The sequence below is a fragment of the Antechinus flavipes genome, chromosome 1 (assembly GCF_016432865.1).
Source record: "Antechinus flavipes isolate AdamAnt ecotype Samford, QLD, Australia chromosome 1, AdamAnt_v2, whole genome shotgun sequence".
Lineage (NCBI taxonomy): Eukaryota > Metazoa > Chordata > Mammalia > Dasyuromorphia > Dasyuridae > Antechinus > Antechinus flavipes.
The window spans coordinates 166,138,595-166,152,572 of record NC_067398.1 but is presented as its reverse complement, the minus strand read 5'-3'; the positions used below and the strand labels follow the sequence as shown (position 1 = coordinate 166,152,572).

At 33.3% G+C, this 13,978-nt stretch overlaps 1 protein-coding gene across 3 annotated transcripts in view; it reads right to left on the bottom strand.

Moving 5' to 3' along the window:
- Positions 1-13,978, bottom strand: part of RASGRF2 (Ras protein specific guanine nucleotide releasing factor 2) — a 305,151-nt gene that overhangs the window by 198,211 nt on the left and 92,962 nt on the right. For all 3 annotated transcript variants that reach the window (XM_051992842.1, XM_051992826.1, XM_051992833.1), the window contains exon 2: positions 8,138-8,244. In XM_051992842.1, the coding sequence (XP_051848802.1) occupies positions 8,138-8,244 (107 nt within the window). The remainder of the gene's footprint in view (positions 1-8,137; positions 8,245-13,978) is intronic.

Genomic DNA, 13,978 nt, shown 5'->3' with positions numbered 1-13,978 from the left:
CCAAATCAGAAGACCCAGCTTAATTATGTTTTACCCAGGATAATATTAAAACATTAAGTCATAAGGACCATGTTTCCAAAGCACAGACAGTGTACCTACAATTAATCTAAATAGTCAGTGGTAAGAAAAGTAGATAGGAATTCTTAGGGAATTCAGGAATTAAAAGAAACAGGGGAAGCAATTATGGAATAAAAATGTGAATAAATACATGATGGGAACCTATGTGACATGGTGGATAGAGTGTTGGGCCTGGAATGAGGAAGACCTATATTCAGAATTGACTTCAGACACTCACTACCTGTGCTACTCTGGGCAAGTCACTTAACCCTGTTTGCCTTAGTTTCTCCATCTGTAAAATGAGCTGGAGAAAGAAATAACTAAATGCTCATTATCTTTGCCAAGAAAATTCTGAATGAGGTCACAGGAAGTTCAACAAGATTGAACAACAATAAAATATAGGATGATATAATAAAAATAATAATGGATTTGAGGCTGAAAGCCTCATTTTGAAATCCCAGATTTAATTAATATCTATATGACTCCAAGCAAATTATTTCACCCTTGGTCTTGTTTCCTCATCTACTGAGATAATAAAATCATAGATTTAGATCCGGAAGTGAATTTAAACTTCATGTGGTTCAATATCCTCATTTTTCAAATGAAAAAATTCAAGCTTAAATGGATTAACTTGCCCAAGATTAGAATCTTTAACATTCCTTCTAAATCTAAATATAATTTATAATAATAATAACCATAATAATATCTTACATCAGTTAAAATATATATCAATTAATAAAGAATTTTCAGAGAGTTTACCTTATTTGAGCCAACAATCCTATGATGTTGGCAGCATTAATATTAGCATCTCCATTTCATACAGGACAAAACTGGGATTCAGAAAACTGAAGTGACTTTTCTGAGACCACTAGTAAGAGATTATGGACTGAATCTAGTAGCCCTCACTCTCAGTGAAGTATTTACAGGAAACATGAAGCATAAGAGTTAGGAAAATTAAATGAGATTTATAGAAAGTGAATTTTTGGAGGTTATATTCTGTGAGCCAAGTCTTAAAGGAAGCAATACACATAGATATAGAGAAATGCTGGAGCAGGATAATTCAGATGATAACACGACTCAAGCATAGATACAGGGACAGAAACTGGCAAGAGATCGTTGGGGATGGCAAGTAAGCTGTTTTCCTTCTGGAATATCTAAAGCACTATTTTAGTGAAAGGAACAGCTTTTGAAGTATAGCTAATGCTAAAAAATTATTTAAAATCATTTTAAAACATCATTAAATGAAGGCAATATCTTGGGTTACCACTTGCTATAGGACAAAAAAATTCAGACCACATCTAATATTCAAAAATTTACAACATCAGAACTCCCTAAAAGATAACAAACTTTCAAAAGAAACACACTCCAACTTATTTTCATATAATGGAATCTGTTGTCTGCAAGACAAAAAATAAGAACTTTGACTTTTTTGTCACAGCACATGGGTACTTCAAAGAAGGAAGCATAGATATTTAAAATAAGTAATATTTCCATTTTTAGTTATATAGCATGAATCGATATATCGGGTGAAGTCACTACAAGAAGCTATATTTTCTCTTTACCTTTGCAATTATACTATGACACATAAGGTATTGTCTATGTAAACATAACTTTCTAATTTGAGTGGTTTCTCCATATAAACTCCATAAACAGAAGATGGAATGGAGCTTATATACTCCGTGTACATTCAATACTGTACTTTTAGCCATATAGACTTTTAGCTTTATTTTTTTCTATCTAAAGCAAGAAGAATGAAACTATAATGGTTTGTTTTGAAACATTTTACCAGTTGCCATAATTATGCCCTGGGACACATATCAAAAAAGAATGCAAAAGTTTCACAGTCTCCTGAAAAAGAGGTGGAGATCCTTCCTCATCTTTTAAGGAGCCTGTGTCCATTCCAGATCAGTTCTCTATAATTATAGAGCCTATAAAAGGTCACTGATTCTGAAAAGCAGATAACATTTCTTCATGTTTCCATGTCAGTGTTGCATGCTGTCACAGGGCTACATGTAGCAAGTTTTAGGTTTCCATTAGGATACAGCTAAAGTACTCTCTGCTACATTAAACCTTGGCAGATGCTAACAAATGCTAACTAGGGACGAGAGCCCCCTTATCTCTCCCTTCTGCTTTCCAGCACTCTTCCTTACTTTGGCCTAGCAGGTGGGACATGCCCCTCTGGTCCAGCCTGGCCCACTCATTATGTACCTGACTCTTCACTCTTTCAAAAATCAAGCCCACCTTCTTCCTTGAGCTGCTGTGGGCCAACTGGGAAAATCTCACATGAATTTAGTGGTAAAATGAATGTGGGCAGATTCTGAGAAATGCCAGAAAGCAATATGGATCCTTAGTATAATCATGGTTTTTCTAGCCTTTCTGGATTTCCTGTGAAAGAAGGGATATTATGCCCATCATTCTCGCTGTTCCCTTTTGAGGAATATGAGTGAGGGGCTAGGAGATCTATAAGATCCTACCTCCTCCTAGACAGAAGGACATCTGAGCCATAAGTGGTTGGTATCTTTATCCTTTCCCTACATAAAAATGTAATTTTATCTTCTTTAAACAACACTAAATAAGTTGTCTGTAATTATTTTATATATATTTGTATTTATTCAATTTATCTTTATGCTGAATCTATTAGTATATCTACTTTCTTCCCTATCAGAATGTGAGTTCCTTTTGAGCATGAATTATTTTGTTCTTTTCACTAATATCACCACTGCCTAGTACAATAGTGGGCACTTGATAAATACTTGTTGATTGATTGATATGCTAAAGTGAGCAACATATACCTTATAAATCAGAGGGTTTGGATTATTCTTGTTACTCTTTTGATGAACATGCAAAAAGCCTGATTTTTGACCAATCCTTCAATCCCAGATCTTCCTTGGGGAATAGAAGTGAGAGCTAGTGTGCTGTAAAGTTAGCACTTCCCAAATTTTTGGATATGATAAGCCACATTGATCTTTCCCTCAAGCTTCATCATCAACTCAGAGATTAAGGTCTTGAGAGTATGAAAGGGACTATTCAACTAGAGACAGATAGGGCCAACTTTCTCTCATCCTTCCTGTATTTCATTCTAAAATTTCACAGAATCAAAGGCAATCAAAGACTGAGGCAGCCTCAGAGGTCACTTACTCCAAAACATACATACCACAATAGCAATGTCCTCTACTTCAGCTTTGACAAGTACTTGAAAATGTCCAGGAAAATGAAACCCTCTCCTTGCTATAGCCCATGCTACCTTTGGACTGTTCTATCAGCTAAAAGTTTTCCTTCTATCAATCTAAACTCTGTCTCTCTGCAACTTATATCCGTGGTTCCCAGCTCAGTCTTTGGGAATTTAAAAAAATAAGACTAATTTTTCTTATACATAGCAATTTTCCAAATGCTTGAAGACTACTATCAGTTCTCCTTTCCCAACCTTCCTTTCCTCTGTGCTAAACATCCTTGTTTCATTATATAACCTCAAATTCTATCAGTTTCCTGTGGACATTTTCCAGTGTCAAATGCCCTTCCTTGAACATGCAATCAGAACCAGACACAATACTCTAGATTTCCTAAAACCATAGGAAAATACATCAGGACTATCTTCTCCCTAATCTGAGACACCATGCCTCTCTGAATGCAACTCAAGTTCTCAGTAGATAGAGGATGGAGGGGGTTGTAGAAAGGTAAACAGCCATGTTCCACACTAAACTGGAAGTCTACTAAGTTCCTCAGATCTTTTTTTTACATGACGATTATCCGGCTACCGATACTCTTCCATATATTTGATGTTTTTTTAACCCAAATGTGACTTGATACTTATTTCTATTAAATATAATTTACCAGAATCAATCTACTATGCTAGTCTATAGAGATTCTGTCATGTACCACAGTATTCTCACCCAGTTTCATGCCATCTTCTAAGATGATAAGCAAGCTTTTGATAGAAATAGTAAAAACAAACCTCCCTCAAAAAATATACCCAAGACACTGACTTATCAGAAATCTCTCTTCACATTGAAATTGAACCTTTAAAACACTATTCTTTGAGTCTGGGCATTCAATCAGTTCTGACCTCATCAATGTACATCTATGCATAAAGATAGTCTAAGATACTTAATCAAACACTTCACCTGAATCCAAGTGTATTTTATTGCACACATACACACACACTATATATATATATATATTATATATATATATATATATATATATATATATACACACATATATACACATGAACACATACACACACATATACACATTATATTTGTGTGTATGTGTGTGTGTGTGTGTGTGTAAAATTTGCCTGATAGATATTTTAGGAAGTGAAGTTAGTCTTTATTAACCTAATTAGAGCCTTATTAAGTTATGCTATCTCTTAGTAATCACGGCTTTATTTTCTAATTATAAACCATTCATTTAATAACATATTGAAGAATATAATTCATCAGAGTAATATAGTAAACAAAAAAGAGATCCTGAGCTATATTAAAGGAAAACATAGCTTCCAGGGTTGTAGATCCACTATAATCTGTCCTGGTCAGGCCAAATCATGAGGACTGTATTCAGTTCTGAGCCCCACATTTTAGAAAAGATATTTATAATCTGGAGAGTCTCCAATGGAAAGGAACCACAATTGCAAAGGGCCTTGAGCCCACACTATAATATAATTGGTTGAAGGAATTTGAACTGTTTAGCTTGAAAAAGAGAAAGCTCAGGGGGGATATCATAGTTCTCAAATACCTGAAAGTCTGTCACAGGGAATCAATCAATCAACAAGTATTTATTAATGCTTATTGGGCACCAGGAACTGTGTTAAACATTATGAATATAAAGAAATAAACCAAAAAAAAAGTATCTATCTTCAATAAGCTTATTTATTAAGAGGGAAGAAAATGTGTCTGTAAGTAGCAAGATAAATACAGAGCAGCTGAAAGATAATCTGAAAGCAGGGGTTCTTAACCTGGGGTCTGTAAAATTGTACTTCTTAATATCTGTATGTCTTTATTCAATAGAATTATTTTCCTCTGTTATCTTAGATATTTCATTTTATGACGAAAGGGTCCATGACTCAAAAAAAATCAGAAACTTTTAGTTTCAAGGGAAAGGCACCAGCATATGAGAATGTCCTCCTGCAAAAAGTGGCATCTAAGTCTTGAAGGAAGCCCATTATTTGAGGAAATGGAGCTAAGTATGGGGGGTATTCCAGGAATAAAGAGCAGGTACTACAAAAGCAGAAAGACAGAAGATTGAATATCTTGCATACTGTAGAATATGTGGGGGAAAATAATTAATTTATAAGAAACTAGGAAGGTGGAAAGGGTCCAGGTTGCTGATCCTGGAAGCAAGAGGAAGCCTTTACAGTTTTTGGAGGGTACAATGTTTGAATCTAACATTGTCAGACCTATACTTAAGAAAAATCACATTGGTAGCTGTTTGGAGAATTGAATGGAATGGAGAGAGAATTGATGGAGGGGAGACTAATCAGAAGACCACTGAAATATTCTAGGTGAGATGTAATGAAGATCTAAAGTAGAGTTATATCTGTGTGAGGAGACAGAAGGCATCTATGAAAAATGTGGAAATGAAAACAAGAAAACAAAATTTGTCGACTAACTGGATGGATATACAGGAGGTGATTCAGTGGATAGAGTGTGAAGTATGAAATTAAAAGAACCTGAGTTCAAATCCAAACTCAAACACTTATATCTGTATGACCCTGAGCAAGTCAATTAACTCTGACTCCATTTCCTCATCTGTAAAAGCTACAAGAGGAAATGCAAACCACTTCAGTGTCTTTGCCAAGAAAAATCCAAATGGGGTCACAAAGAGTCAGACATGACTGAAATGACTGAGCAACAACAAAAAGCAAGAATAATAACAAGGCTATAAACCTAAGTGACTGTGAGGATGTGATACCCTTGATACTAATAAGGAAGTTCAGAAAATGGTTGGGTTTGGGTAGAAAAATAATAAACTCTAATTTGTTTGTTTACTTGTTTTTCCAGGAGGAAATTATTTATTAGTTATAACATAAGATGTTCTGTTTACTGAGAGTTAGCATTGGAACCATTCATTTTGATGAGATCTCAAAAACATTTTGCCTAATCCCAACATTTTATATCACTTCACTTATGTGAACAATGGGAGTTATAACTCTCAGTAAGTTATGAAATGAAAGACTACTAGTGACAAATAGACAAAGTAACTCAGACTTCTTTAGGCACTTAATAAATGCTTGTTAATTGATTCACTATGTTTTAAAGTTAAATAGCTCAGTTTTCACTTAGTTTTCCATATCTTCTTTATAAAGGTCTCAATTAGGCTCATCTATTTGCAAATTCATAAACTGAGGCATATGGTAGCTCAATGAATAGATTGGCTGAGGTGAGCTGGGAAGACCTGAGTTCAGGATTTCTTCCTACCTATGTGATCCTGGGCAAGTCTCTTAACCTCTGGTTGCCTGAAAAAAGGATTCACTGGATCCACTGGAAAAGGAAATAGGAAACCACTCTAATATATTGGCCAAAAAAAAACTGATGAACAGTTGGTTCATCGTGTCACAAAGAGTTGGACATGATTGATTGATTGAACAACAATAACAACAAATTTGCAAACTTGCAGAACTATAACATCTTACTGAATTGCTTGTGCCACTTGAGGTTTGCCCTGGTTTGGAGTACATTCTAAGAAATGCTTCATCTCATAGTGTCAGGGGCTTGAATTGCTGCTGGTACTCTGATGTGTTCACTGGAGCTTCTGACAAGGACTTTTAAGATTGGCATTTGTGTCACTACAGAAGCCACTAGTAATTGCATAACCAAGACTGGGCCCAAAGTTGAACTCCTGCTGTAATGGTAGTCATTGGGGGCTATCACAGCTGGCTGCTTGGGGGTAAGAAGAAAATATAACTGCAGATAGTAGTGCTGCAAGATACAGTTCTCCTTAGAGATTTTTCGATGGTTAGGGGTGGAAGGGTGCCCAGAAGGGGCTCCTGCTTCAGGATAGAATCTCAACTACTAGGAACAAATGTCCAAAGAAGTGCTAATGAGTTCTGTTTTGGATACATTGTGGTTAAGATATTAGTAATAAATAACTAATAAGCAGCTGGTTTATGAGACTATAGCTTAGAAGAAAGATCAAGGCTTAATTACAGATCTGGAAATCATGAGCATAGAAATAATTGAACCCATGGGAACTGATAAGATTATTCAGAGGTCAGAACTAATGAACAATAGGTGGAAACTGCAAAGATTTAAAATTAGACTCCTTGTCAAGAAAAACTTTCCAATTCAGTTCCTCAAAAATGAAAGGGGCTACCTTGGAGACAATGCCTCCTCTTCATTAGGGTCTTTCTAGATGACAGAGGGGATTACTTTTTGGATATAGGATGAATTATATGGAAACTAAGGTCCTTTTCAACTCTGAAATTCTGTGATTTTATGAAGAAAGAAGCACCCCCTGCTAATTTTTTTTTCTACTTTCTCCTTTAGAAAGGAGATGAACTTGCACCCTATATGTACATAATTATTACATGTTAATGACAAAAACATAATCACAGTGTACTCTCTTTGTATTACTTATAGGTAAGTCTGGCAACAGTTTAAATATTAATTTTAAGTCTGGAATCAGATAGGAACTTCATGTAGGAAGAACAAGCATGAAATAATGAAAGTCTGAATTAGACTATTGGCAAGGAAACTAGAGAAACAAGAATAGATATGAAAGCCATTTTGAAGGATTTGATGAGTAATTACATATAAGAGGACTCTTCTATTTACTATTTTACTTGAATAAATGATTTGTGACCTAATTTACTAATTTTCCACTTTTCTAACTTCTTTTGGAAAGAAACTGACCATTCTCTTGTGTTTTTCTAGAATAGCTCAATGACCATCAATGTTATTGAATAATTTTAGGCAGAACATAATTAAGGAAAGACCAACCAATCATGCAAAGGTGATGGACATTAAATAGCAAACATCTTTTAAAATTGATATTAAGATCATTCTATTAGTAATAGTAACATTCAATCAAATTGTATCACAATTTTTCAAATTAATTCCAAAAAAGAGAGAGAGAATTATACCTGGCTTGATGAATGGCATCCATCCACTCCTTACCCTCATGTTCCTCTTCACATCGGAGCTCTAGTGGCTTCTGACCTTCATGACCAAAGAGAACAGTGAAGTAATACTGAAAAGAAAAAAAAAGTTTTCATTTTTAGGGATATTATAATTACTATGCAGAATTTGCTTATGCAAGAATACGTATTTACAAAATTTAAATAAGCAAGATGCTTTCAGTAAATACCTGGGAAGACTTACATGATTCAAAGAGAGGTAAGCAGAACCAGAACACTGTATACAGTAACAGTGACATTTTAAACAATCAATAGCGAATAATAATTTCTTAGCAATACAGTGATTCAAGGTAATTCTAAAGAACTTATGAAAAATGCTATCCACCTCCAGAGAAAGAATCGATGAAGTCTAAATGCAGATCAAAGCATACTTTCTTTAAATAATCTTTTTCTTGTTTGGCCTGTTTTCACTTTCAACATGGCTAATATGGATATATGTTTTACATGACTGCACATGTATAATTCCTATCAAAATGCTTAACTTCTCAAAAAAGGAGGAGGGAAGAATAGGAAAGAATTTTTTTTAATTTTAAAATGAACTTCTAAAATTATTTTTACACATAATTGGAAAAAATAAATTGGAAAAATGTTTTAAACAATTACTTTAAAATCTGCCATTCCATAAAATTTTCAACAAATTTACAGGAGGTAATTTTATACTATGAGCAAATGAAGCTTTACATAACCAATATCACATCTTGACTCAGTGAAATTAATGAAATGTTATTATATCTCTTTATACAATTTCAGAAAATAATATTATATATCAAAGTTAACATGATTCTGACCATTCATGATTATTCAATTCACTGAACAAATACTTTTTTCCTTCATTTTAGGTGCCCAAGATATGTATAAACTACATTAATGAAGAGGTTCACAGAATCAGAAAATAAAAAGAGATCTTAATAATTATCAGTCCTACCACATCATTTTACAGATAAGGAAAATGAAGTTTATAAAAATGAAGTGCCTTGTCTAGAGTCACAAAATTCATATGAAAGTAGCCAAGCTAGCACTCGAACCATTATCTTTTGAATCTTTCTACATTATGTCCAGGACTAACACCTCTCCCTGAAGTTTTGACTACTTTATAGATTTGCTTACATGACTTGTTGGTTATTGCAAAAAGGAACTTTAGGCTAGCTTAGTAAAAATTATCATGAATTTCACTGTATCTTTGTTCAAATTCATCAAGATATTTACTCTGCTTGACACTACTAGTTCTGCAGCATCTCATAAAAGAATTGAACTAGGCTGAAATATTTCTCTCTGAGACAATGGTCTTAATCCTTTTCTAATGCTTGACCCTTCTCCTCAATGAATGTGTGCCTTCTCTTCTCTATCACATTAAGTGTGCTATCATAAGTCTCCCAGAAAATGATTCATCTGATCTATTTATACTCACTAATCATTTTGTAAATGAAGAAAACACTGACAGTTTAAATAATTGTTCCTCCAAAGTGGGAGTGCAACCTTTGGAGATCAAGAAAATTCCAAGAAGGTTATAGAGATGAAGTCAATCTACTATCAAGAAAACCAAAACCAATAAGATATTGAAGGGTGTGTGTGTGTGTGTGTGTGTGTGTGTGTGTGTGTGTGTGTGACACAAAGACAGAGACAGAGAGACAGAGTTAGAGATAGACAGACACAGAGATGGAGTCAGAGACAGAGAGGGAGAGGGGAGACAGACAGAAATACACAGAAACAGAGAAATAGACACAGAGAGAAACTGAAGAAAAGTTTAAAAGTTTGAAAATTATGGGTTTAAGATAATTCTTCTTTTCAGGTCTCATGGGGAATCAAGAACAGCACCAACATCATAACCTGGAATTTTAGATTCCCAGCCCCATGCCCTCTAACCACTAGGTCACTCTCCTTTCCAAAACATACAAGAAAAAATGGGGGAAAATACTACAATAAGCAGATGCTACAGACCACAGTAGTAGAGAAGAAATGAAAATAATCATCTTGGAACAACAGAGAAGTTAAGAATTCTGATGTAATACATAGAAATACCAGAAACCGTTCAATGTCTGCTTTGAATTAGCTACAACCATTAATAGCTGAGTCAAAGACAAACTTTCTGACCATGTGCATCAGCACCCATCTTCAGAAAAAGTCCTAAAAGAATCAAAAAAAAAATTCAGGGTATATCTGACAAACTTTGAAATTCCAGATCAAAGAAGCAAGACTTCTGAGAGCCAATGCCATCTGCTAACTCCCCAGTTCAGGCCACCTAATGATATTCTTGGGGAAAATGATTAAATTTCATAACTTTTTAACCTAAGCTTATTTTTCCCCTTAAATATCTTTTCTTCTTTGTTTTTTCTCCTTTTCTTTTAAGTTTTTCCTCGGTCTTTTTGAAAATACTGTTAAGTGAGCAAATCAGAACTCTTCCATTTTCATAGCTAACCAGATGAAAGAGAATTTGTCATCTTAACAAACTGGGATAAGGTGCCATTTTACAATGAAATATTTCCATTGTAAAATATTTATGTGTATGTAGAGCTTTGGTGGGTTCAAAGAAGACCTTTATAATAGATCTACAACATTCCCATCACTGAAAATAAATATAACCTTCTTAATTAAGATCTTACTAATCCAAAACAAATTTTAATTTTACTCTGAAAAAATCAACATACCATTGCTGGGTATGTACCCCAAGAAGGTTATTGAGAGAAACAAATGTCTCATATGTATCCAAACATTAGTAGCAGTACATTTTGTGACAGAAAAAATAGCAAAATGGGTATTCTAAGGAATAGCTGAACAAATCATGGTATAAGAATATAATGTAATATTATTGACATGTTAAGGAATTCATAAGAAAAAATCATAATATTTGTATAAGCAGATTGAAGAAAGCAGAATGAAGAAAGAGAATATGTGGGATGTCTTACTATAAATGAAAATGACACTAAAGAGAAGTTAAATTCAGACTGATCACAGGTGAACCATCTTGATTTTATAGATTGGAGGATGAGGGATCAAATGTATATCTTCTCTCAGATGGATTGCTGTAATCAATGGCAAATGAAGTTGTCTTATTGTTTGGACTTCTTAACTGCTTTCAGTGTCTCTTCTCCCTCACTCCCCCTTCAGTCATCAGATATTAAAAAATCATTGTGATGAAGAGGATAGTGTTGGTGTGGAATGTCAATTAAGAAAAAAATTTTTTGAAGCTTGATAAATTACTAATATAAAAAAGACTGCCAAGAAATGTTTGTCACATTATGGAGAACAATTTGGAAGCATCCATTTATAAACATTTATATACAAAGTGTAATTTATGTCTATTCAGTAAATCAGACTCTAAAGCAAAGTCATTTAACTTCTCTGAATTTCAGTCTCCACATCTGTCGAGTGAAGGCTTAGGGCTAAACCAGTTCTAAAATGTTAAGAAGCTATAGTCTTTACATGCTAATATATATTTAATGTGTATTATTAATTATTATTATTAACATTTCTGTCTTACATATCTATAATAGTTTATGGTTCTAAAACAACTTCATATAGTTAGGTGACTCAGTGAACAGAATCCTAGGCCAAGGGTCAATAAGAAATGAGTTCAAATCCTTTTTGTATTGTTTCAGATACAAACTCAGATACTTACTAGTTCTGTGATTCCATGAAAAGCACTTAATCCCTACTTGGGTCAATTATTTTCCATTTCATATGAGATAATGTTTGCAAAGTACTTAATAAAGTACCTGGCATATGAGAGGTGCTACATAAATGTCTATTATTATTATCATCATTACTAATAATAATAATCTTGTCACTAGCCAATGGTTATATGACTATAAATGGCCAAGCCATATGTGGAAATCAGGTTCACAAGTAATTCAATATTCTAGCTACCATTCAAAATTTATTTATTCCTTCATTTGTTCATTCAAAAAGCATTTATTATGTTTCCTATGACATTGGGTATTTGACTTGTAACATACAGGGAAGAATTAGTCTTTGCCCTCTCTGAGTTTACAATCTAGTATATCTAACTAAAATTGTATTTATGTTTCATCTTTATGTTATAAGTTTATTAATTCTCACCAAATATGATTAAATAAAAATCAAATGAGATATCAAATAAAGCCAAAAATATTTCCATCTTAATCAAAGAAAAAAACAAAGTAACAACAATTTATTTCTTCTATTTCTTTCCAATCTCTTTTCCATGAGAACTTATAAAATTAGTTTTTTTGGTATCATTTTTACACAATCATTTGTCTTTATTTTATTTCTTTTATAAAATATCAATTTATATAAATTTTTCTACAGTCATATCTACTTTATGCATTTGCCATTTTGTGGAATAATGATAATACATGAACATAACAGTTTATTTTGTCACTCTCTACAGATTGACCATACAAGCTAATTCTCATTTTCTACCACTGCAAATGAAAAACCTGAAATATGTTTGTTCAGATATATCCTTTTTAATAACTCCCTTAGAATATAGTCCTATGAAAAGCAAGGAATTATAATAACTATGAAATTCTTATATATTTCCATATTTTCATTCTAAAAGATGACACTATCACCAAAATATCATACATGATCATAATTCCACCAATATAGTAGGTCATTTGTTTCTTTACAGGTTCTCCAACATTGTTTTTTATCATTCTTAAATATGTTTAACAATTTTGAAGGTATAAAGTGATACTTCAAAATTGCTTAACTTTGGATTTCTAATTATAATTTTTCAAATAATTGTAAACAATTTATATTCCCTCCTCTAAAAATTGTTTGTATTTTTTGACCATTTATCCACTGTAAATTTGGATCAGTTACATATAGATTATATGTATTAAGGATGTCAGATCTATATTATTTAATATTTATTCTGTTTATTTATGTACTATATATATGATATTTTTATTAACTATAAAGATTTCTGCCTAGTAATCATAGAATCACAGACCTAGTGATGGAAAGGACTAAGTTCAAATCTCTTCTCTAGGAAATTAATTAAGTTAATTAGATAATTAATTAAATTAAATTAAAATACAATAAAACATAGATAAAATTACATTTAAAAACAAAATCATTTTGCAGTCAGCAGAGATCCTTATGAATGTATTAGTAACCCCATTTCTGTTTGATAACATTGCATTAGAATACTGGGTAAGAATCATTCTGATGACACAGTGGATTGACTATAGGTCCTGAAGTCAGGAGATTTCTCTTCATGAATTCAAATCTGGCCTCAGATATTTCCTGGCTTTGTAATCCTGAACAAGTCACCCATCCCTTCATTTTAAAAAATGAAAAAACTGAGACCCAGAGAGGCAGCACAGGGTAAAGAACACCTACCTTATAGTCAGAGGATCTGGTTCAAATCTTTCAGTGTTTTTATTTCTGTCTAAGTTTGGTGAAGTCATTTATCTTTCTAAGGGCCTTAGTTTCCTCAATTATGAAATAATGGAGTTAGAGAACTGTAGACTATGTCTGGGGTCTATGATCCTATGAACATTGATTGCTTTTGCTCATAAAATCTCAGAGTTGAAGATGTACAAATAGCCAAACTGAAATGCAAGCATCCCTGACAATGGAAAACCTCCAGTGATGTGTAATTCATTCCCTTGTAGACAGAACACAAGCACAGTTCATTTGACGAATCACTGGCAAATTTCCCAAATTTGCTGGAACTGATATTATTACAGTCTGTTTGTTCTTGCCACTGGATCTAGGTCTACTAAACTAAACTAAATGACAAGATTGTTTTGCTCATTTCCTTCACTAGGGTTTCTTCCCCTCAGTGATGCTTTATCTATA